This window comes from Gorilla gorilla, chromosome X, assembly GCF_029281585.2.
Source record: "Gorilla gorilla gorilla isolate KB3781 chromosome X, NHGRI_mGorGor1-v2.1_pri, whole genome shotgun sequence".
Taxonomy (NCBI): domain Eukaryota; kingdom Metazoa; phylum Chordata; class Mammalia; order Primates; family Hominidae; genus Gorilla; species Gorilla gorilla.
The window spans coordinates 142,353,931-142,377,888 of record NC_073247.2 but is presented as its reverse complement, the minus strand read 5'-3'; the positions used below and the strand labels follow the sequence as shown (position 1 = coordinate 142,377,888).

Genomic DNA, 23,958 nt, shown 5'->3' with positions numbered 1-23,958 from the left:
TGGTAAGCCCGGGTCGTGAACGAAGCCAAAGATGACAACACAAGAAGTGGTCAAAGCCAAGGTTTCCTAACACTGCCTTTGTCTTCTTCCCACGGCCTGGCCTGAGTGCTGAAGCTGGGCCCCAGGAGGGGAGTTCTTCAGTGGGGCCTCCTCACCCAGGCTGGAGTAAGTCCACTGGCCTGTCATGCAGGGAAGAGCTCTGGCAGGCTTTCTCAGTAGGAGTACTTTGCTATGGGGTCCCAGTAGGTGTTCTCATGCTGCAGGCTCTGGGATGAGGTCCTGCATTTGACCAGGCACAATTCCAAGTGATCTTTGACTGCCATGGAGAGGTTCTGGAATGCCACAGCTGCTTGATGGAGGAAGTGCTCCAGGAGAAGTTGCTTGCTGGGCTGCAGGCAGCAGGAGACACAGTACTCAGCAGCCGTTTGGCCAGCAGCCATCGCAGCAGTACTGCTTTGTGCTAGGGACGTTGACGTTACAGCAGCCATTCACCAGCAAATCCTTCCTCTCACAAACGTAGCTGAGTTCATCCGTGATGAGGTGTTTCCCTTGAATGGAGTTGTGGCACTGATTGCTGGGACGACTGCTATTGCCCAAGTTAAACTACACTTTACACGGGATGGGCTGATCATGGTCTTGAACTTGCAGGGGATTCCTCTCTCTCACTGCCCTCTCCTCCTGCCTGGAGGTGGTGCTGAAGAAGTAGACAAGCGACAGCCCAAAGACCAGGGCGAGAACCCACCTCTTCCGCAGAAGCCGGCGCCACACCATGGCTGCTAGGTTCACCATCCCAGCATGGATGTGGGGCGCGGCTGCTGGGGCATGAAACGCAGCAGGCCCAGCCCTTAGGTGCTGGGCAGCCCCATCCCTCCAGGCGGGCGCAGGCCCCACGGCCTGCGGCCCAGTCTGCTTTGATCCATTTTAAAAATGTCTCTTTTTCTGGGTTTTGTGTTCTGTTAGTAATCAAAAAAGGTATAAACTACAAATGTTTCCATTAATTTGGCATGTAAACAATAGAAACTAGTGGGATCATATATTTTAAACCATAGTCATAAGCCTGAAACTTGATTTTCTAAATTGTATTTCCTGGACTACATTGAAACTAGTGTTATTGACCTCTTTAATACCTATGGAAAAGCCACCATAATTATTTGGTTCTCATTAAAAATAAGGTTGAGGAGACGGCTCAAAATAAAAGCCTTGCCTTTTTATCTAATTTATGTCTACCCTTACACAATTTTTTGCTTTCCACTTCATTCTACCTTTCATTCTAAAGGTACTCAATGTTTGTTGAGTGAATGAAATCTTCTGATTAAATATTTTGAAATAGGCTTTATGATTTTTGAACTTGAAAAATGTGCCCTAAACCATAAATAATTACATATAACCTAAGTTTCCTTCATTTTTTAAATTAATAAGTTTCTTTTTTAGAGCAGTTTACATTCACAGCAAAATTGTACGGAAAGTGGAGAGTTTCCGTATAATCTCTGTCCCTGTAGAAGCACAGTATCCCCCACTATCAACATCCTTCACCAAAATGGTACATTTTGTTACAATTGATTATAATTTGTTACTATTGATGAACCTACATTAACATATCATCATTACCTAAAGTTTATAGTTTACATTAGGGTTCATTCTTGGTCTTGCATGTTCTTTGGGTTTTGAAAAATTTAAAATGGTATGTATCCATCACTGTAGTATCATACAGAATAGTTTCACTGCCCTAAAATCCTCTGTGGTCCACCTTTTCATCCCTTCCTCCTCACTAATCACTGGCAATGACTAATCTTTTTACTATCTCCAGTAAAAAGTTTTGTCTTTTCCAGAATATTATATAGTTGTAATCCTATATAGTATGTAGCCTTTTCAGATTGGCTTTTTTCACTTAGTAATATGCATTTAATTTTCTTTCATGTCTTTTCATGGCTTGATGGCTCATTTCTTTTTAGCACTGAATAATATTCCATTGTCTGCATGTACCATAGTTTATTTATCCATTCACTTACTGAAGGACATCTTGATTGCTTCCAACTTTTAGCAATTATGAATAAAGCTGCTGTAAACATCCATGTGCAGATTTTTGTGTGGACACAAGTTTTTAGTTCATTTGGATAAATGCTAAGGAGCATGATTGCTGGATGGTATGGTAAGAGTATGTTTAGTTTTGTAAGAAACTGACAAAATGTCTGCTTACTTTGGATTTGTTTAATTTGTTCTTCTTGTTTTAGTTTCCTAAGGTAAAAGCTTAGATTATTAGTGTTAGAACTTTCTTTATGTCTAATAGATGGATTAAATGCTATAAATTTCCCACGTAAGTACTGCTTTCACTGCATTTCACAAATTTTAATAACTTGTATTTTCATTTTCATTTATTTTAAAATACTTGTAAATTTTTCTTGAGATTTCTTTTTTAATCTATGTGTTACTTGTAAGTATACTGTTCAAGTTCCATGTATTTGGGGAATTTCCAGCTGTCTTTCTGTTACTGATTTCTAATTTAGTTCCACTGTGATCTGAGAACATACGTTGTAAAATTTCTCTTCTTTTACTTTTTAAGGTGTGCTTTATGGCCCATAATGTGGTCTCTCTTGGTTAAACTTCCATGTGAGCTTGAGAAGAATGTGTAATCTGCTTTTATTAGATGAAATAGTCTATACATGGTAATTATATACAGTGGTTTGATGGTGGTGTTGAGTTCAACTGTGTCGTTACTGATTTCTGTTTGCTGGATCTGTCCATTTCTGATAGAAGGGAGCTAAACTCTCCAACTGTAATAGTAGATTCATGTATTTCTCCTTGCAGTCGTATCAGTTATTCACTTGTGTATTCTAATGCTCTGTTATTAGGCTCACAAACAGTATTGGTATGTCTTCTTGGAGTATTAACCCCTTCAATAGTATGCAATGCTCCTCTTACTCCCTGATAAATTTCATTGCTCTGAAATCAGCTCTGTCTGAAATTAATATAGCCACTTCCACTTTCTTTTAATTAGTGTTAAAATGGTATATCTTTCTCCATCTTTTTCCTTTTAATCTATATGCACCCTTATATTTAAAGCAGATTTCTTGTAGACAACCTATGGTTGGGTCTTATTTTTTAATCCACACTGACATCTGTCTTTTAATTGGCATACTTAGATCAATAATTTTTTAACTGATTATTGATATAGTTGGATAAATATCTACCATGTTTGTTGCTGTTTTCTTTTGGTTACCCTTGTTTTTTGTTTCTTTTGTCTTCTGTACTTGTTCTGCCTTTTGTATTTTTAATTGAACGTATTATATTATTCCACATTTTTCTCCTTTATCATATCATTTATACTTTTTTTCACATTTTTTAGTGGTTTCCCTAGATTATATACATTTACAATTAATTCAACCCCACTTTCAAATAACACTATACCATTTCATGGGTACTGCAAGTATCTTACAATAGCGAAATGCTCCTGATTCTCCCCTTCCATTTCTTGTATCATTGCTGTCATTTATTTCACTTGTCCATAAGCATATATAAATGCATACAGGAATACCTCACCTCACCTCACAGATATTACAGGTTCCATTTCAGACCACTGCAATAAAGCTAATATTGCAATAAAGCACTCTATATGAATTATTTGGTTTCCCAGTTCATATAAAAGTTAAGTCTACATTATACTGTAGTCTTTTAAGCATAATGCCTAAAAAACAATTTACATACCTTAATTTTAAAAGACTGTATTGCTAAAAAAAAATATGTTAACTATCATCTGAGCCTTCAGCAAGTTGTAATCTTTTTTGCTGGGGGAGAATTTTGCCTTTATGTGGATGGCTGCTGACTGATCAGGTTGGAGGTTGCTGAAGGTTGATGTGACTGTGGTAATTTCTTCAAGTAAGACAATAATGTATACTATATCAATTGACTCTTCTTTTCATTAAAGATTTATCTGTAGTATGTAATGCGTTTGATAGCATTTTACCCACAGTAGAACTTTTTTCAAAATCGAAGTCAATCCTCTCAAACCCCATAACTGCTTTATCAACTGAATTTATGAAATATTCTAAATCCTTTTTTGTCATTTCAACAATGTTCACAGCATCTTCATCAGGAATAGATTCCATCTCAAGAAACCATTTTCTTTGCTCATCCATAGGAAGCAACTCCTTGTTCATTAAATTTTTATCAGGAGGCTCCAGCAATTCAATCCATATCTTTAGGCTCCACTTCTAATTCTAGGTGTCTTGCTATTCCCTCCACATCTGCCATTACTTCCTCCACTGAAGTCTTGAACTCCTGAAATTCATCAATGAGAGTTGAAGTCAACTCCCAAACTCCTGTTAATGTTGATACTTTGACCTCCTCCCCAGAATCATAAACATTCTTAATGGCATCATGAATCCTTTCCAGAAGGTTTCCAATCTACTTTACACAGATCCATCAGAGGAACCACTATCTATGGCAACTATAGCCTTATGAAATGATTTTTTAAAATAATAAGACTTGAAAGTCAGAATGACTTCTTGATCCACAGGCTACAGAATGGATGTTGTGTTAATAGGTGTGAAGACAACATTTGTCTCCTCGTACTTCTCCATCAATATTCTTGGGTGACTAGGTGCATTGTCAACAGCAGTAATATTTTGAAAGGAATATTCTTTTCTGAGTAGTAGGTCTCAACAGTGGGCCTAAAATATTTGGTAAACCGTACTGTAAACAGATGTGCTGTCACCCAGACTTTGTTGTTCCATTTCTAAAGCACAGGAAGAGTAGATTTGGCATAATTCTTTTTTTTTTTTTTTTTTTGGAGATGGAGTTTCACTCTTGTTGCCCAGGATGGAGTGCAATGGCGCAATCTCAGCTCACTGCAACCTCCACCTCCCAGATTCAAACGATTATCCTGCCTCAGCCTCCTGAGTAGCTGGGATTACAGGCACCCACCACAACGCCCAGCTAATTTTTGTATTTTTAGTAGAGACGGAGTTTCACCATTTTGGCCAGGCTGGTCTCGAACTCCTGACCTCATGATCTGCCCACCTCAGCCTCCCAAAGTGCTGGGATTACAGGCATGAGCCACTGCGCCCAGCCAAAAGTTTTTATTTTACATTCACTTTTTCATTCTTTGATGCTCTTCCTTTCTTTATGTAGATCCAGATTTCACAGGGTGCAGAATTCTAGGTTGTTGATTTTTTTTCTCTTAACTCCGTAAATATTTTATTCCACTTTTTATTTGCACAATTTCTGAAAAGAAGTCAGATATAATGTTTATTTGTGCTCCTCTATAGGTAAGGTGTTTGTTTCCATTGTGGTTTCTTTCAAGATTTTTTCTTTATTTTGATTTTCTTAAGTTTGAATATGATATGCGTAGGCTGAAGGGGTTTTTGGCATTTATCCTGTCTCGTGTTCTCTGAACTTCCTGGATCTATGGTTTGGTGTCTGACATTAATTTCGGAGAAATCCTCAGTCATTATTGCTTCAAATATTGCTTCTGTTTATTTCTTTCTTCTCCTTCCAGGTATTCCCATTACACATGTTTCCAACTTTTGTAGTGGTCCTATAGTTCTTGGATATTCTGTTATGTACTTTTTTCAGTATTTTTTTTATTTTCAACTTTTATTTAAAGTTCAGGGGTATATGTGCAGGATCTGCAGGTTTGTCACATAGCTAAATGCGTGCCATTGTGGTTTGCTGCACAGATCACCCCATCACCTAGGTAGTAAGCCCAGTGTGCATTAGCTGTTTTTCCTGATGCTCTCCCTCCTCCCAGCCCCTACCCTCCAACAAGCCCCAGCGTGTGTTGTTCCCTCCCATGTGTTCATGTGTTCTCATCATTCAGCTCCCACTTATAAGTGAGAACATGTAGTATTTGGTTTTCTGTTCCTGCGTTAGTTTGCTAAGGATAATGACTTCCAGCTCCATCCATGTCCCTGCAAAGGACATGTCCTCATTCCTTTAAATAGCTGCATAGTATTCTGTGGTGTATATGTACCACATTTTCTTTATCCAGTCTATCACTGAGGGGCATTTGGGTTGATTCCATGTCTTTGCTATTGTGAATAGTGCTGCAGTGAACTTACTCATGCATGTGTCTTTATAATACAATGATTTATATTCCTTTGGGTGTATACCCAGTAATGGGATTGCTGGATCTAGGTCTTTGAGGATTCACCACACTGTCTTCCACAGTTGTTGAAGTAATTTACACTCCCACCAACAGTGTAAAAGCGTTCCTTTTTCTCCACAACCTCGCCAGCATCTGTTGTTTTTTTCTTTTTGTTTTTGCTATGGTCTGAATGTATGTATCCCCCAAAATTCATGCTGAAACTTAATCAGCAATGTGCTATTAGGAGGTGAGGCCCTTGGGGGGTGATTAGGTCATGAGGGCAGAGCCCTCCTGAATGGGATTAGTACACTTATAAAAAGAGACCCCAAAGAGCCGCTTGTCCCTTCCTAATGTGAGGACACAGGTAGAAGGCACCATCTATGAACTAGGAAATAGGCCCTCACTAGACACTGAAGATACTGGCACCTTGATCTTGGACCTCTGAGCTTCCAGAATTGTGAGAAATAAATTACTGTTGTTCATAAGCTACCCAGTTTGTGGTATTTGGTTATAGCAGTTAAAACGGACTAAGACAGGTTTTCAGTTTTGGAAGTTTCTATTGTCATATCCTCAAGCTCAGGGATTATTTCCTTAGTTATGTCCAGTCTAATAATTTCCCCATCAAAGGCATTCTTCATTTCTACTAGTGTTTTTGATCTCTAATATTTAATTTTATTCTTTCTTTGAATTTCTTCTTTATGCTCTTATTATCCATCTGTTCTTGTATGTTGTCTAATTTTTTCTTTAAAGACCATTGCATATTAATCATAGTTTTTTTAAAAAAAATTCCCAGTCTCATAATTCCAACATCTCTTCCATATCTGAGTCTGGTTCTGGTGTTTGCTGTATCTCTTAAAACTGTGTTTTCTACTGTTTAGTATGCCTTGTAATTTTTCATTAAAATCTGGACATGATGTACTAGGTGAAAGAAACTCTCGTAAGTAGCCCTTTAGTAATATTGTGGTAAGGTGTAGAGGAAGGGAAAGCATTCTCTAGTTCTATGATTAGGTCTCAGTCTTTTGGTGAACCTGTGTCTCTGAACTGTGAACTTCACCAGTGCTTCTCAGTTTTATCCCACTCCCACCACCATCACCCCCCACCCACACACACACACACACCTTTGGTGGGACAGGATGGCTGAGGGGGCTGGAGTTGGACATTTATCTTCCCCCAGGTCTGTTAGGTTCTTCTAAAACCCCAGCAGGTGAGGCTCTGGTAAAATAGATTTTCCCGAGGGCAGGCCTTGTGAAGAAGACCAGGATGGTCTGCAATTTCAAAATTGTTCCTTTTCCCCTTCCCCTGCCAGAAACATGAGGAGATTTTTCTCTGATATTCACTGTAAGGCACTGGTATATCTCCTGGAGGTAAAACTTACAAATGTGTGGGAGCTCTCCAATGACTGGGTCTTCCTGGAGTTTTGTTTGTTTGTTTGTTTGTTTTTTCCAAGACTGAGTCTCACTCTGTCACTCAGGCTGGAATGTAGTGGCGTGATCTCAGCTCACTGCAACCTCCACCTCCCAGGTTCAAGCGATTCTCCTGCCTCAGCCTCCTGAGTAGCTGGGATTACAGGCACACACCACCACGCCCAGCAAATTTCACAGACTTGTCGACACTGAGCCTCCAGCAATTTGTTAATTACACCTCAGGTTTTCCTACCCAAGGACTGGGTCCCATGGAAGTTTCTGCTCATGGGTCTTTGGTTCAGTAAATTGTGATTCTCTGTATTCACCTGTCTGTATCTCCAGTTTTGTTTTGGGGGCAGCTGTTTGCCCTGTAACCTCACTTCTCTAACAAATATAAAAAGAGTTGTTGATTTTTCACATTGTTCAGCTTTTTACTTGTTATTAAGACAGAGTGGCAGCTTCTAAAGGTCCTTACATGCCAGACTGGAAACTGGAAATCTTATGTCTTAGTTTTTACATTTACTTTTCGTCTGTGAGATGAGTCAATGCTATATTCGTGTGTGTGTGTGTGTGTGTGTGTGTGTGTGTGTGTGTGTGTGTGTTTCAAATTGTTGTTTAACAGTTATTTTAAAAGAAGTACATGAAAACGTGCATATTAAGAAATCTTGGGCCAGGTGTGGTGGCTCACGCCTGTAATCTCAGCATTTTGGGAGGCTGAGGCAGGCGGATCACAAGGTCAGGAGTTCGAGACCAGCCTGGCCAATACGGCGAAACCCCGCCTCTACTAAAAATACAAAAATTAGCCGGGCATGGTGTGGCCGCCTGTAGTCCTGGCTACTCAGGAGGCTGAGGCGGGAGAATTGCTTGAACCCAGGAGGCGGAAGTTGCAGTGAGCCAAGATCCCACCACTGCACTCCAGCCTAGGCGACAGAGTGAAACTCTGTCAAAAAAAAAAAGAAAAAAAAAAAGGAAGGAAGGAAAGAAAGAAATCTTGAAATGCAATTGCATAGTCACTAACACAACTCCATCTGTGCCTTGTATTTCTTTTTCCGGGCTTCCATATTTGTGTGCCTCCCATAACCATGTCCCTCAGCATTTGCTTTCCAGCCTGCTAACCTCTGACACTACTTTGATTCTTCATTACTCCCCCTTACATTTTCAGTAAAAATAAAATGAGTGTAACTGAAGTTAGAATCTGACTCTTTATACGAAGCTACAGAGCAGCAGGAAATTCCGAGGTTAAGTTTCTCAATGCTGCATTCTTTAAAAACATCTGTCAGCAACATGATTGTGTAGGCAGTTGTCAGTTCAAGGGAATTGGTCCTATATTTTATTATTATAGGGCTGTTATTTCCTACATTTCAAATAAAAGAAATTGATGCTACCTCGAAATATCTTAGTTATATTTGAGGTGGAGAATGAGGAACATGATGTGAACTTTTGTGTGTTGGAATCCTAGTTCATTTATAAAAACGGGCCTGTGTGCTTTTGTATCCATCTCTTGCTGAGATGGCCAACTCAAACCTAAAGTTCTTCATCAAGAGGAAGAACCAACCTTTTTGTGATATTCAGATGAATCACAAATGAATCTGGATATATGGTTTCATATTTTATACTGATTGTTTAGCCTTAGTATCACAGGCAGAAGCTCTGAAGGAAGAAAATGACAGCCTCCGTTGGCAGCTCGATGCCTACCGGAATGAAGTAGAACTGCTCAAGCAAGAACAAGGCAAAGTCCACAGAGAAGATGACCCTAACAAAGAACAGCAGCTGAAACTCCTGCAACAAGCCCTGCAAGGAATGCAACAGGTAAAGGCATTTTGGTTTTCTGAGCTTCTGGGTAGAATAGCATCAGCTTCTCACCTATAAAAGGGTCCCCTGCAAGCAAATTGAATATCAAACCTATTATTCTTCTTGGTGTAATATTATCTGGCATAGCTGAGGAAGGAATTATTGTTGTGGTTAATTAAATATTCCAATTAATACAGAGATAGCAATGGATTGCCAATTTTCAAAGAATGAGCATTCAGTGAAAAATATTTAACATTAGACTACACTGAACATAATCTAATCTTTTCTTTATGCTTCAGAAGGTACTTAGGGTCTAGACAGGGCCTCAGGGTCTTTACAAAGAACCTCAAATATTTAGATATGAAAAAGTGCTGATGAACAAGTATCTAGTTGATAGAATACCAAGAAATACAGCCTTTTAAAAGTAATGGCAGGAATCTACCCTTGATTTCAGTAGAAATAGGTACATTATAGGTTTTTAAGTGTCAATGCTTTGAGCACATAATACCAACTTGTTTTTATTTTGTTTTGTATTAACAGTCACTTATGTTAATGAGTTTACCTGTGCATAATTCAAAGTGTAAAAAGCAAAGTAAATAAATGCACCCAACTGTGATTGCATTCACAGACAACATAGTGTAGCAGATGTTCAACATCTAGGAGTTTTACGTAACCATCACCACAGTGATCCTACAGTTTAAAAGATATCAACAGCTGCTTTCACTATAGTAAAGGAGTAGTGCCTCTGAGTAAGGCCACTATTGTCTTCTGTCATGCTAGACTACCAGCCATTGTCCTTACATCTTAAATTGTGCAATAGTTTTTAACTGTATGCCTTGAAATTGTCTAGGGCAAAGCTAATTGCTGGTTGGAAATTACAAATCATGAACAGCAGTCTATTCTGGCACTAGGAACCCTATGTTATTCTTTCTGCCACCATTGTCTTCCTATACGACAAGTAATATGACATTAATATTTCACCTTTTCTATTAACAAAATGTGTGAAGTAATGCTCACCTTCCTTTTACCGTCACCATGGAGTTTAATTAGAACATGTAAATTATATCAGAGATCTTTCTATGAAAAAATGCACCTCCTCACCTACACTTCAAAGAACTTTGACAAGGTACATTGTATCATGCTTTTTAACCCTTCCAGTGGTCTTTTGCAAGCCTCTGAAAAGCAAGACTTTGGAAACATTTTTGTTGTTGCTGTTTTTCTCCTCTTTGATTTTCAAACCATTTCACATAAGGATAGTTCTGCTACTTAAATGCAATTCGAAAATCATGAAATTTTATTTCATTTCATCACTTCAAAGACCTCAGTGAGAATTAGGTCTCTACCTCTTAAAAAATAATTTCACTCATTTTGATTATTTTGTATTGAAAAAAATGCCTTGTAAACAATGATAAAATTTCTCACATCTTATCTCAAAAGATGTATAGTATAATAAGGCATGTAAGGACATGAACTCTGGGGTTGACCCAACCTGGTTTTAAATCCCAGCTCTGCCACTGACTATCTGAATGGCGTTAGGGAAGCCACTTAACCTCTCCTAGCCTTAGGGATAATAGTAACATAGGGTCATTGTGAGGTTTAAATGAGACCGTGCGTGTAACACCCTTAGCACAATGCTTAGTACATATTAGGCACTCAATAAATATTATTTGTTGAAATTATTAATAATGCTAAATATAGCTTCCTGCCTACTTATATGGAAACTAACATATGTAAAATTTGGATTATTTACTACTATCCTCACAGAAATTGAACTTGGCTTGGCAAATGGCTATTTGCAAGAATGCTTTACAACATTACATTTACTTATATGCAGCAATCAAAACATTGCCCACACAGTATTAACTGTACCCTACTCTGACCCCCGGCCAGAATAGGGAAGAAGTTAAGTGACTGGATCAATTAGTTTCTCAGGACCTTTCTAAAATATTAACAAGTTCAAAGGAATTTCGTAAGAGGCAGACAAAATAACGTAAAGTGAAAATATCTTGATTTGCCCAATCTCTTTATGGAAAAATGGTCGTGTGTGCTGGAGGAAAGTGAGGCAGGCCCACCTGATATCTGATTTCAGCCAGAGATTTTAAATGAAGTGTGGCTCCGTAATTCATAAATTGATTGTCTTTGGTCTTTCTTGTAGCATCTACTCAAAGTCCAAGAGGAATACAAAAAGAAAGAAGCTGAACTTGAAAAACTCAAAGATGACAAGTTACAGGTGGAAAAAATGTTGGAAAATCTTAAAGAAAAGGTACATGCACCCTAAGTGAACCTTTTTCCTTGCCCCTTTACCTACTTTTCAGTGACAGTGAAAATGCCCTGGAAGTTATGCCCTAGAAATCAATGGGGCCAAACATTTTTGGCCGATTGGGAATTAAAAGCCCCTCTCGGGGGTAATTCTTATACTAAGGGCTTTGCTTTTAGGTGTGAGTCCTTGGCATTTCTAAGGGTTCTGGAGTGTACACCTTTCAATGAATAAGAAGTCGGTTCATCCCTAAAACTCCTCAGTCTTCTCTCTTGGAGACGACCAGAGTGCACACCTCTTCCCTGCTTCATCTTGTCAAGCAAATAGCAACATAGAAAACTCATGTGACACAAAGTACCTTTAACTGAGCATTTCATTAAAGGAAGAAACACAAGTGCAGCTAGCACATTGGCATTTCTTTGCAGCTAGTCAATTTAGTGTAATAATGAGCAGCTGCAGATGAGAGGAATCACCAATACCAAGAAGAGGGAAACCTTGGGGAAAAAAAATGAGACACAGTATTCTAAAGCTAGAAGCCAAGATGGGACTTTATCAATTGAGAGCTCTCAGCAATAAGAACCACCAATGAGGACCAGAGAGTCTAATATCTGGATAGAATCATGTATCACAACCATGAATCAGGTGCCCATTCTATTCAAGGTGTGTAAAGTCAACCTCTCCAATTTCCTTGATGCATCAATACTCAGCTGACGTTATCCTCTGAAAAGGGAAGCCCATTCACCAAAACTTCCTTGTTTTGATGTCTCTAAAGGAAGCGAAGATTAGAAGCTTGGACCGAGGGTCAGAAACCAACAGTGATACAGTTCCTCAAGAGCATATTCTCTTTATCTTCTGTTCTCAGCTCAGGAAGATGCAGTGCATACAGGCCCTGAGTGTGTTTACCAGCGCAGTGCCTTCCTCTAGAGTGCCATTAAGAACTGGCAACCTTGGTGTAGTTGAAACAAATGATTGAAAGTGTTTTCTTCTAGAGGCCATTTGCAACGTGCTTTTAATTCTTCCACTTCATAAAACCAACTCACTTTCCAGTTTTGTGGGCACTATTAAAGAAACAAGCATAATCCCAGAGAAATTCATTTATCAAGCATTTAATTGAAAAGCGCCAAAGCTGCTTTACTTATCAGGACTTTCCTCATGCCATCGGGGCTTCTAAAGTGTCCCAGAGCTGCCACATAGCTCTGTTTTGCTTCCTGCATAAAATGGATTATGTATCCAGAAGACTGTAGACAGACATGGGGTTATGCTCATGACATTACGCTTAGAATTACTCTTCAGGATTGACATCACAATTTGACCTACGGACATTTTTTTGTGTAAGTAGCTTTCTGCTTTGTAAAGTATTTCATTTAAAGAAGTAAGAGGTCAAATGGCATAGAAGAAACTTGCCATATTGTGCCTAAGGGCAAGTGTTTCCCATTTGGAAACTGAATAGACCATGAAGTGTTGGCTGATGAGGACAGGGGAAAAGATCCAACTGATAATCCAAAAAACAGTGAGTCAAAATATGTTTTTTTCTTGTTATTTTAAGCAAAGCTTCTTTTAGAGAAATTCATGACAGTTCATTATAAACTGATCTTCTCTGGGAAGCTGATTTGTGACCAAATATTTCAACCTGACACAATTAGGTTAGGAAGCAAAGTACCATCACATTAGACTGCAAAAATAATTTCAGGTTGAAAGGAAAGCAATAAGTTTTGGTGAGGAGGGATCTCTTTTTTTATTTGCTTTTGTTTGGGTTTCTTGACAGTAAGCTACAGGGTGAGTTATTGTCAGTGTTTTGCAGTATAACAATGTGACTTATGTCTGTCTTAGTGCGGAAAGAACTAAGCTCTTTAAATGTGCTAGTAAAATTCAAGGTGATAAGCATCCTTTCAATGTACCTTCTAATTTTTTAAATGCCAGCTATAATAAAATTGATGTCAGGTTTAAGGAACGCTGCAGTTCTATTCAAGATGGCTAAAACTTCCCAGAATATTTTCACATCTTAACCCCAATCTGTTAAACTCTCACACTTAAGAAACGGCTTACCGTATCATTTAATGTTTTAAGGGGGTCAGAAGCAGATGTGAAGCCCGTGGCTTAGAAGTGAGCTAGTAGTTTAAATCAAACTTGGCATAATGGTTACTGCCTGGATTGGATTCTAAAGGCCAAAGATTGAGTAGGTCATCAAGAAAGGGTTCCCCTCTGACTACAGCCAGGAAGCCTGTAAATTCACAAAACAACATGTCTTGTAGCATAGACCATTCATTTCATTCAGAGACAGCATCCTGGAAGCTTTGAAGACATCTTTAAAGAAAACAGAAGGAATCCTGTCCCTTCTAAGGGTTTGTGGAAAGGAAGAAGTGAAAATGCATCTGAGTCAGCCATGATCTGCCCCCTAAGGAGCATTTCAGCAGCATTTTCTTTTCAGCAGTAAAAGAAGCAGTGATTTCTTTTATTCCTTCTTCTGAAAGCTTTGCCTTCACATTTATAATAACAGAAAAGATATTCTCCGTACCCAAAGAGAGAAAGAAAGAGCCATGAAAGGTCTGGAGGTATTTTTCAGTTTGATTGCTGGTCATGGATTTCACCTGAGTTTCTCTTAGGACCGCCCCCCCCCCCCCCCGCCCCGCCCTTCCTGCTACATTCTGAAAGAGAAGAACTTTCCACAACAAAGAAGGCCATTACTAATGCTATTTTTTTGTCATGGTCGTTTCTTGCTGTAAAGTCAGGAATATTCTAACTGATAATGTCCTTATCAGAGAGAGAGAGAGAGAGAGAGAGAGAGAGAGAGAGAGAGACTAGTAAATGAAAGCTCTAATTTTTAGTTCAAAAACCAACAGTTGATTAACTGTCAGTGGAATATAAGCTCTAATTTTTAGTTCAAAAACCAACAGTTGATTCACTATCAGTGGATTGGCAGTGTAGCCAACGTAGATTGTCCATTGAGATGGGACTTACCATTAACAGAGTGTGGACCTTAAACTTTTTTAAAAAAACAATGGTCCTTTTAACAGTGGGATGAAATCGTGGCTCCACTTTCTTGCAGTGTGATCTTAGCCAATTTACCTGAGCCTCACTTTCCTCATCTGTAGAATGGAGATAATACTTACCTAACAGTGCCTAGCATCTTGTTAGTATACCATAAATGTTGGGTCTAGTTGCCCAGATTGCTTGTATAAAGTCAAGATGAAGGCAGAAAAAACAAAAAAACTGGTGAAGGTAAATGTTTAAATGTTTCTGTGTTTTGGAGCCCTATAAATAAACTTTGGAATATCTGTGATGCTTTTGTAATTTATGGTATTTTCTCTCCCATTCAGTAGTCCAAATTGAATGGTATTGTTTTTATGGTCCTGTGTTAAGTTACCTGTTGTGTAGTTAATTGAAACCAACTCTATTGCCAAATAAAGTGAACTGACCTAGAAGCATGTTGTGTCCACAGGAAAGCTGTGCTTCTAGGCTATGTGCCTCAAACCAGGATAGCGAATACCCTCTTGAGAAGACCATGAACAGCAGTCCTATCAAATCTGAACGTGAAGCACTGCTAGTGGGTAAGGAAGCTAATGCACACATGCCACGTACAATGCCTGGGTACAGTGGAGGAGGGGAGGGCTTTACCTAAGATTAATAAGCACATGCCAAGCATTTATGAAGCATGGCAGCGCAAGAACTCAGAGTTCTGAAGATGATAGGTTAAGAACAAGTACAAATTTCCAAATTTAACAGCAGCTGCCAGCCTCCCTCACACTCCTTGTAGCCACTGCCATGTCAAGCAGTCAAGCATGTCAGTACAAGCACTAAGCTAAGAGGGGTCAGCTGGAGAAACACACTGTAGATTTTTTTAAAATATCTGTGCAAGGATAGATAAGCCCTCTCGTGTCCACTCAGGGGGCTAGTGCAGACCGTATTTGGCAGAGAGCTTTTCCAGAGAGCCTCTGGAGCAAGTATAGGCCTCTCAAGTTTTTCCAGGTTACTGGCTAAGCTATTTTTACAACACTTCTGACACCAAATGACAAGGGATTGTTTGTTTGTTTGTTTGTTTGTTTGTTTTAACCTCCCGACACCAGATACGTGGTGTCTTTTCCAACACCACATCTCCAACTCTTCAATACCAAGTGGGTGTCCTACAGTTGAATTCCGTTCTCACACTCACTACCCAAAGTTAAACATTAGACTCCATGAGTTTAAGGGCTCGGTCCTGGAAGACTGCCCTCTGTATAGATGCCAGTCTCAAATATACGGTATCCAAGTTTCCTCTACTTCTGTCTGATTTGGCTACAAAGTCAGGGGTTTCCACAATACCCACCCCAGGTTTGATAATTTGCTAGAATGGCTCACAGAACTCAGGAAAGTGCCTTACTTACTCTTACTGATTTAGCATAAAGGATACAATGGAAGAGGTGTATAGAGCAAGGTACTGGGAAGGGGTATGCGGAGTTTCTATACATTTTTGGGTGCGCATCTTGATGTATTTGCCAACCAGAAACTTCTCTGAACCCCATCATTTCAAAGTTCTTATGGAGGCTTCATTATATAGGCATGACTGATGAAATCACTGGCTATTGGTGATTAGCTCAATCTCCAGCCACTCTCTCCTCCCTGATGTTCCAACTCTCTAATCATGCCTAAGTCTTTCTGATGGCCAGCCCCAATTCTAAAGCTATAAGGGGCCCCCAGCTACCACTCATCTTAACTCTTTTTTTTTTTTTTTGTGGGATCACTGTCATAGTTTTCAAAGTAAACAAATCTCCTATCTACTAATGCTCAATAACAAAACTATGTTACAGTACTTGATAAAATATACTACATAAGTAAATTAAAAAATATTACCCATGATTTCACTGGCATGTTACAAACAAAACATCATTGGACAAACACAGGGATATTTTTGGCTTGCATTTGTTATTTCCCACAATTTATTTTTTTTTCTTTTTTTTTTATTATACTTTAAGTTTTAGGGTACATATGCACATTGTGCAGGTTAGTTACATATGTATACATGTGCCATGCTGGTGCGCTGCACCCACTAACTCGTCATCTAGCATTAGGTATATCTCCCAATGCTATCCCTCCCCCATCCCCCCACCCCACAACACTCCCCAGAGTGTGATGTTCCCCTTCCTGTGTCCATGTGTTCTCATTGTTCAGTTCCCACCTACACTAATCTTAACTCTTATCACTCCAGAAATTCCAAAGGTTTTAGGAGCTGTGTGCCCCGGGGACCACGGACAAAGACCACATGTTTATTTTTTTATTATATCACAGTGGCAGATGACTCAGAAAACTGGTGTCTTGGACACTAGTGGGCTTTGATGAGGTCCATCCTAGCACTGCTGTCTGTAAAAATTCATTCAGAGAGGCAAGATGGCACAAATGGTTAAAGAATCAGACAGACCTGGCTTCCCATCTTGACCCCACCATTTCTTCTCTGAGCTTCAGTTCCTCCATCTGCAAAATGGGCATAATGATATTACCGACCCGAAAGGGCAGTTGTGAGTATTTAATACGATAACTCACCTAAATCACTTAGCATAGTGCCTGGCCCATAGTAAGCCCTCAGTAAGTAGAAAATATATTACACTTCACAGCACCATTCACAAATGCTGGCTAACTTTATATTCCATTTGGAGAACAGTGGCAGATTGAGGCTCTAAAATATTTAAGAGGGGCTAATCATTTAAGAGTGACTGGTCTTAGGCCACAGCAGATAATCCCAGCTGCCATCTAGGAAGCTGAGCTATACAGTAGCCCCACTCTAGTCTCAAAAGCCCTCCACACTGACTGGCTTCTGCATATTTTTAAGATATCTCTGCCTCCTTTGGTAATGGATATTATCCTCAGATTTAACACTTTGATATGTTAATAAAGATGCACAGGGGGACCTGCCATTGAATCTTCAAGAAAAGTGACAACTTATTACAACTTATTAACGTCTTGCAACTCCAAGTTCTTAACAAATTGGCATGGCAACATGGAGACCTGTCAGAGAAATGCTGGGGATAGAAGGAAGCCTCTGTGAATGGATAGTCCTAGAAAAAAAGATTCTTAAAATAAGTCTTTCTTGTTTTGTTTTTTCAAGAAGGTAGTCTTGGGCTGGCAGAGAGAAAGGAAAATCTATTTTTTCAGTCAGCTTTTTGGGTGTGAACCCACAAAATCGCTTAATGTTTTTAAACCTCTGGAGTTATTTCTTGGCATTTGACAGCCTTTCTTGGCCAGGACATCTAGAATTTCTTCAAACATGGAATGTCTTCTTCAGAATTTAGTTTCTCAGCCAGAATCAGTGTTTAGAAATTCAATTTATCTAGTCGTTTAAGAATAAAGTAATGTTCTAAGTAATAGCATCCCTTTTGAACAGATTTTGAGCCCTGCCATCAGTTCCTTCTGGAACCCTTCCCCAACTTACCCCTTTGATTGAACTTCAAACTACAATTTAAACCTGTGGTAGTCTTTGTCAGCCTCTTAAAGGGACAGACAAGTTGTAGTTTAGAAACCAAATCAAATTTTGCTTTTATTTCCTGACAATTTTCAACAAACTCAATTCTGGGTCTATTTGATGCACTTAAGATCTTATGAAAGGAGGTGAACGCAAAAAAAAATTGAAAGAAAGAAATATTATACTTTTGAAAAATTTATTTTCCACCTGTTTCCAGAGAAAGAAGTATTAAACAATTAACCTAATGGCCAGAACAATGAAGGCAGCATGTGAAGCTGCCAGCCACCCCAGAGTTAGGCTAAGTGGAAATCAGGGGCATTCCTGGAGGCTGTAAACTGCTATAAGAATTCTGTTACACAAAGAGATTCAAGGCTCTAAGCACGGAATGCTAGTGACCACTTGAGTTAGCCGTGAATGAAATGTTTGACTTTTCTTTACAGAGCTATTCACAAAATAATACCCAAATACAATCAGCAGACTTTCTTGTGAGAGGCACAAGGTTAATCAGGAAAGTACATGATTTGTACGTTTACCACAACAGCAAGGCATTATTAACACCTAAGAGGCTAAAGTCTAATTTAAAGACTGTGAAGGAACTGCAAAAGCCCAGCACAGTGTAAATTCATTGTAAAATCCTTGAATTCAGACAGTGTTTAGCCATCACAAGTAATGAAAGTGACTCCTCAAATGCCAGCTTTTCTACATGTGATATAGCACAGTAAGAGGCAGTATGTGATTGTCTGGGTTCAAATACCAGCCCTGCCACTTACCAGCTGTGTGACCTTGGACAAGTTGCTTACACTTTTAGTGCATCTGTGTCCTCAGCTGTGAACTGGGGATGACAATACACACCTCACAGGATTATTATAAAGATTAAATGAGTAAAATACGTGTAAACTTAGAATAGTGTCCAGTATATTTCTGTTGTACATATGAGTCAGCTCTTGCTATTCACTGTCATGTGGAACCTCGAGAAATACAAGGCTCAAGTATAACCTCCATGCTCTTGTCTCTGTAGGGATTATCTCCACATTCCTTCATGTTCACCCATTTGGAGCAAGCATTGAATACATCTGTTCCTACTTGCACCGTCTTGATAATAAGGTATATGGGGGCCTAAAATGGGGATGCAAGGGGATGTGGGGTTTTTTGTTAACAGGTGACCTGACTCTCCTCAAGCATAAATAGGTCATTAGTTACTGCTTTCAGGAAGTTTCCCTCACCTGCTCTCTCACTGTGATTCAGTGCAGAGCTTCCCCTTTGCAAGTGGGATGACCCATGTGTCCTGGTTTGCTGGAGACTGAAGTGTTTCCTGGGACTTGAGATTTTCGATGTTAAAACCAGGGCAGTCTCAGGCAAACTTGAATAAGTTGACCATCCTTTTTCCAACATATATCTTAGAAGACTTTTCCTCTCTTAATTTACCTATAAGCTGCAAACCAACCCATATCAGCTTTCTTACCCACCAAACTTTTTTTTTTGAGACAGGGTCTCACTCTGTTGCCCAGGCTGGAGTGCATTTGTGAGATCACAGCTCACTGTAGCCTCAACCTCCTGGGCTCAAGTAATCCTCCCACCTCAGCCTCCTGAGTAGCTGGGACTACAGACGCATGCCACCATGCCTGGCTAACTTTTGTATTTTTTATAGAAACAGGGTTTTGCCGTGTTGCCCAGGCTGGCCTTGAACTCCTGGACTCAAGCAAGCCGCCTGCCCCGGCCTCCCAAAGTGCTGGGATTACAGGCATGAGCCACCGTACCTGGCCCCATCAAACTTTTGTCCCTGGTTTTTAGCCATTATCCAATGTTCATTTTCTTTTTTTTTTTTTTTCTTATACTTTAAGTTTTAGGGTACATGTGCACATTGTGCAGGTTAGTTACATATGTATACATGTGCCATGCTGGTGCGCTGCACCCACTAACTCGTCATCTAGCATTAGGTATATCTCCCAGTGCTATCCCTCCCCCCTCCCCCCACCCCACAACAGTCCCCAGAGTGTGATATTCCCCTTCCTGTGTCCATGTGATCTCATTGTTCAATTCCCACCTATGAGTGAGAATATGCGGTGTTTGGTTTTTTGTTCTTGCGATAGTTTACTGAGAATGATGATTTGCAATTTCATCCATGTCCCTACAAAGGACATGAACTCATCATTTTTTATGGCTGCATACTATTCCATGGTGTATATGTGCCACATTTTCTTAATCCAGTCTATCATTGTTGGACATTTGGGTTGAAACTACCATCAGAGTGAACAGGCAACCTACAAAATGGGAGAAAATTTTCGCAACCTACTCATCTGACAAAGGGCTAATATCCAGAATCTACAATGAACTCAAACAAATTTACAAGAAAAAAACAAACAACCCCATCAAAAAGTGGGCAAAGGACATGAACAGACACTTCCCAATGTTCATTTTCAAAATGGGAAGTCTTATTCCATCCACCTCTCCCACCATCACCCGTGCTATTATCTATCACAAAACAAGGGAGGCAGGTGCCAAAAAAAAAAAAAGATGGAGCAATGAGCTGACAGCCTCTGTAACACAGACTGAATATTTGCTCACAGATGATCTCATGGTCCATTTCCTTCTCTGGATGCTATCCTTTGGGGGAACTCCTAGGGCATCTGGAGCAGGGGTAAGTGCTAATTCCCTAGGAAATCAAGGATGCCTCTAAGATGCAGGAGGGGACTCTTGACTCCTCAGAATGAATCAGCTCAGGATACGTTTTTTTTTCAGAAGCAGCATTCAGTGAAATGTGCCCATAAATTGTACTGCCTATTTCATAGGATCTGGGCCTTTTGAGAAGTGCCATTGAATATAGGTGCTGTCCAAAATGTTAAGTCATTTAAGCATATGTTCTCTTAACAAAGACAGTGGCCCACTTGGGAATCTTATTGTTCTAACCACATCCCAGCTGTAGTGATACATCCTCTTCAATGGCATTTGCTTTCATTCTAGCTAGCACTGCCCCCTCATTTCCCTCTGGGAAGTGATGCTATTCTGCAATTAAATAGCCCATTTGGCAGTGAAGGGGAGGATGGAATGTGAATACTAGGACCAAGTAGTCCGTTGCAATGGTATGAAATTGAACTATGTGTCAGTAAAAACCATCTGCTTATTTTTTAATTTACAAAAATAATACATGCACATTATCTTTAAAATGTAAGCAGTATAGAAATCTAGTAAAGGGAAAGTGCAAGTTACCACCCACAATCCAACTGCTCAAGGATAACCACTGTTAACAGTTGGGCACATATTTCAGACCCTTTCCTGCAAGTGTGCTGTACCTATATTAAATGTATATATCTATACACATTATCTATGTTTTCTGAAATGGGGATTCAACTCTCTATGATACCCTGGAATGTGCTTCATTCGCTTGACTGGATACAGTCTACTGCCAGCACTGGGAAGAAGGCATAACTGCCCTCCTAGCCTAGGCCTAGCTCCGCCTTAGCAACTTCCTGCCGGAGTAGTGCCAGGATCTCCCAAAGAGAGCCTGAGGTGATACCAACAGAATCGGGGCTCCCTCCAGCTCCAGGGATATTCATTGTGACACCAACTCTGGGTGTCTTTCAGGATCCCCTGGTGCTCTTTACTCAAGCCCTGGTGCCAAGGCTCATAGTGAGGAGGGTAACTTACTAACTCTACTAATGTGAAGATGACCACCTAAAACAAGTCCTAAAGGAGTCCACAGATGTGTTTTTGTTTTCGTATTGAGGGGTGTGTGTGTGTGTGTGTGTGTGAGAGAGAGAGAGAGAGAGAGAGAGAGATGGGGAGAGAAAGACAATGCAGAGAAGTATGAACACAGAGATTTCCCCCTTCCTGTTACTTCTCCATTATGAACTAACGCATTTGTGAGGGATTCTGCTCTGGTGGCAGCCATTTCTACCTTCCTCCCCTCCCAAAAGGCTCAGCAGCTTCAGTGGACCTGCACGCAGCATCACCAGCACTGAGCAGCCATCATTCAGCTTCTTACAAACCCAGGCCTTTCCGCATGACTGACCCCAGCTCTTTCCAATAGCAACTCAGCAGACCCTGTCTGATGGTCACAGCAGAGGAACGCTGCTGGCTGGAAGCCACTCTGCCAACACACACAAATGCGCAAGGAGCAGGAGGAGGTTAAACGCCCCTGCAGCACACACACAGACACATCAGCATTCTAAAGTAGGCAACACTGGGAAAGAAGATTAGGAAAATAGAACTGGTTTTGAATGGAGATGTTCTCTCTGTCCCACAGATCTGCACCAGCGATGTGGAGTGTCTCATGGGTAGACTCCAGCATACCTTCAAGCAGGAAATGACTGGAGTTGGAGCCAGCCTGGAAAAGAGATGGAAATTCTGTGGCTTCGAGGGCTTGAAGCTGACCTAAATCTCTTTGCCTAACAACTTGGGATCCTGAAGATAAATATGTGTTGGACAAGCATAGAAAGTGATTTGTATTTTTAATGGTTTTCAAGTGGAAGTTCCTTTGAATTTGTCAGTTCATTCCTGGAAAATCTTTTGAGTTAAAATAAGGATCCTAGGACAGCACCTCGAACTACAGGCCCTAAAGAGAAATTGCCTCAAACCGCAAGTGCTGTAACTTCCTCCCCTTTCTGTCAATTGGTTGTCTTTAAATATTGCAAAAGTCCTGATGCTAAACAGTATTTGGAGTGTTTTCAGTGTCTGTACTACTGTTGTAGACCTTGGTATTTTTTTAAACACTGTTAACTGAAATGTTTTGATGATTTGTATGTGATTTGTGTTTCTAAACTTCTCTTTACATTAATGTTGTTACTGGTGAAAGGCATGAGAGCAGCACTAAGTCCTCTGTGTAACTGCCATTGTCTTTCCGATCCCCAGTAGACCAGTAAATAAATAACACATCAGTGTCTTCTAGAAGGTGCCTGACCAGGTTCACCTTTTAAACGACAAAGCATGGTTTGTGGCTTTTTGCAAAATTACTATGAACCAAAAGTTGACAAATGTTCCAAAGTTATTTTCTCTAACATATCACATTAAAGATCTGTTTCAGAATTGTAAAAAGTACATCTAGATGTGTTTACAGAGAGCAAGTATCCAGTATGACTGGCATGTGTTCATGCTATTCAGAATCACTTGTAAATAGTCTGCTTTTAAAGGAGGGCATGTTCAGTTTTCTGTGAATTAAAATATGCTCATGTGTGGGCACACACGCACAAACACACACAGTGGCAGAAGGGATTTATATTAATATTCTTTCCCCTCTGGCCTTCTTACAGTCTGTTGGTCCCTTTGCTTCTGTTGTCAGTGTGTTGAATTGCAAACCGTGTACTGCTGTAAATACTATGTTTACTTCATGCTGAATGTTTGCAAAGACTTGATATAAGTATTAATAGTAATGAATCAATGAATAAATAATGAGCTAGGGTTTGTGAGGCTTTCTACAAATAGGTCAGCTCCACCTGGAGTGCGAATTGCCAGAGACACCTCGGTAGTGCCCATCGGCAAAACGCAATGGCAGCATGTGAGTGGACCATTCAGAAACTTCTGCTTGGTGGAAAGTAAACAGAGAGGATGGAGGTTTGGGGCGAATGTCCTGAGGCAGAGATGGTCTTTATTGTGTGTGGTGGTGGTTGTGGTATTTATAATAATGCAAGCATACCCTCCCTTGAGTCTCAATTGAAGATAAAAGAATGTACTGAGCAAGCAAAGCCAATGGAGAGTATTTCACGAAAATACTTTGTAAATGAGATGCCAGTAGTGTTCAAAGTTGTATTTTTAAAAGATAAATATTCCTTTTTATACCTCAGTTTTGTGTCCTGTTTTTAATGACTTACGCTCTAAGTAATCCATTAGTAGTTATCTCAGTTCCTTCCTTTGGGTTACTAGGATGTTGGAAAAAGATGCCAAGTCTGTCTTGACAACTGGAAACAGGGTTCCACAGCAGCCCATTCGTGCTGAAAACTGGCTTCCCCCTGAAGCACCCTGCTGTGGCACCAGCAGGAAGCTCGGGTTAATTTTACACTAG

The 23,958-nt window shown here is 39.9% G+C and overlaps 1 protein-coding gene and 1 pseudogene across 7 annotated transcripts in view; one reads left to right on the top strand and one right to left on the bottom strand.

The window, feature by feature from the left end:
- Positions 1 to 23,739, top strand: part of ENOX2 (ecto-NOX disulfide-thiol exchanger 2) — a 294,262-nt gene extending 270,523 nt beyond the window's left edge. For 5 of the 7 annotated variants that reach the window (XM_055376266.2, XM_063703093.1, XM_019019781.4 and 2 more), the window contains 5 exons: positions 9,113 to 9,294; positions 11,432 to 11,539; positions 14,973 to 15,081; positions 18,982 to 19,067; positions 22,207 to 23,739. In XM_055376266.2, coding sequence (XP_055232241.1) covers positions 9,113 to 9,294; positions 11,432 to 11,539; positions 14,973 to 15,081; positions 18,982 to 19,067; positions 22,207 to 22,338 — 617 coding nt within the window. In that variant the 3' untranslated portion in view covers positions 22,339 to 23,739. The remainder of the gene's footprint in view (positions 1 to 9,112; positions 9,295 to 11,431; positions 11,540 to 14,972; positions 15,082 to 18,981; positions 19,068 to 22,206) is intronic. The other 2 variants (XM_055376267.2, XM_055376270.2) reach the window with 1 other exon arrangement.
- LOC101150136 (SREBP regulating gene protein-like) lies at positions 183 to 797 on the bottom strand (annotated as a pseudogene).
- Positions 23,740 to 23,958: the final 219 nt, after the last annotated feature.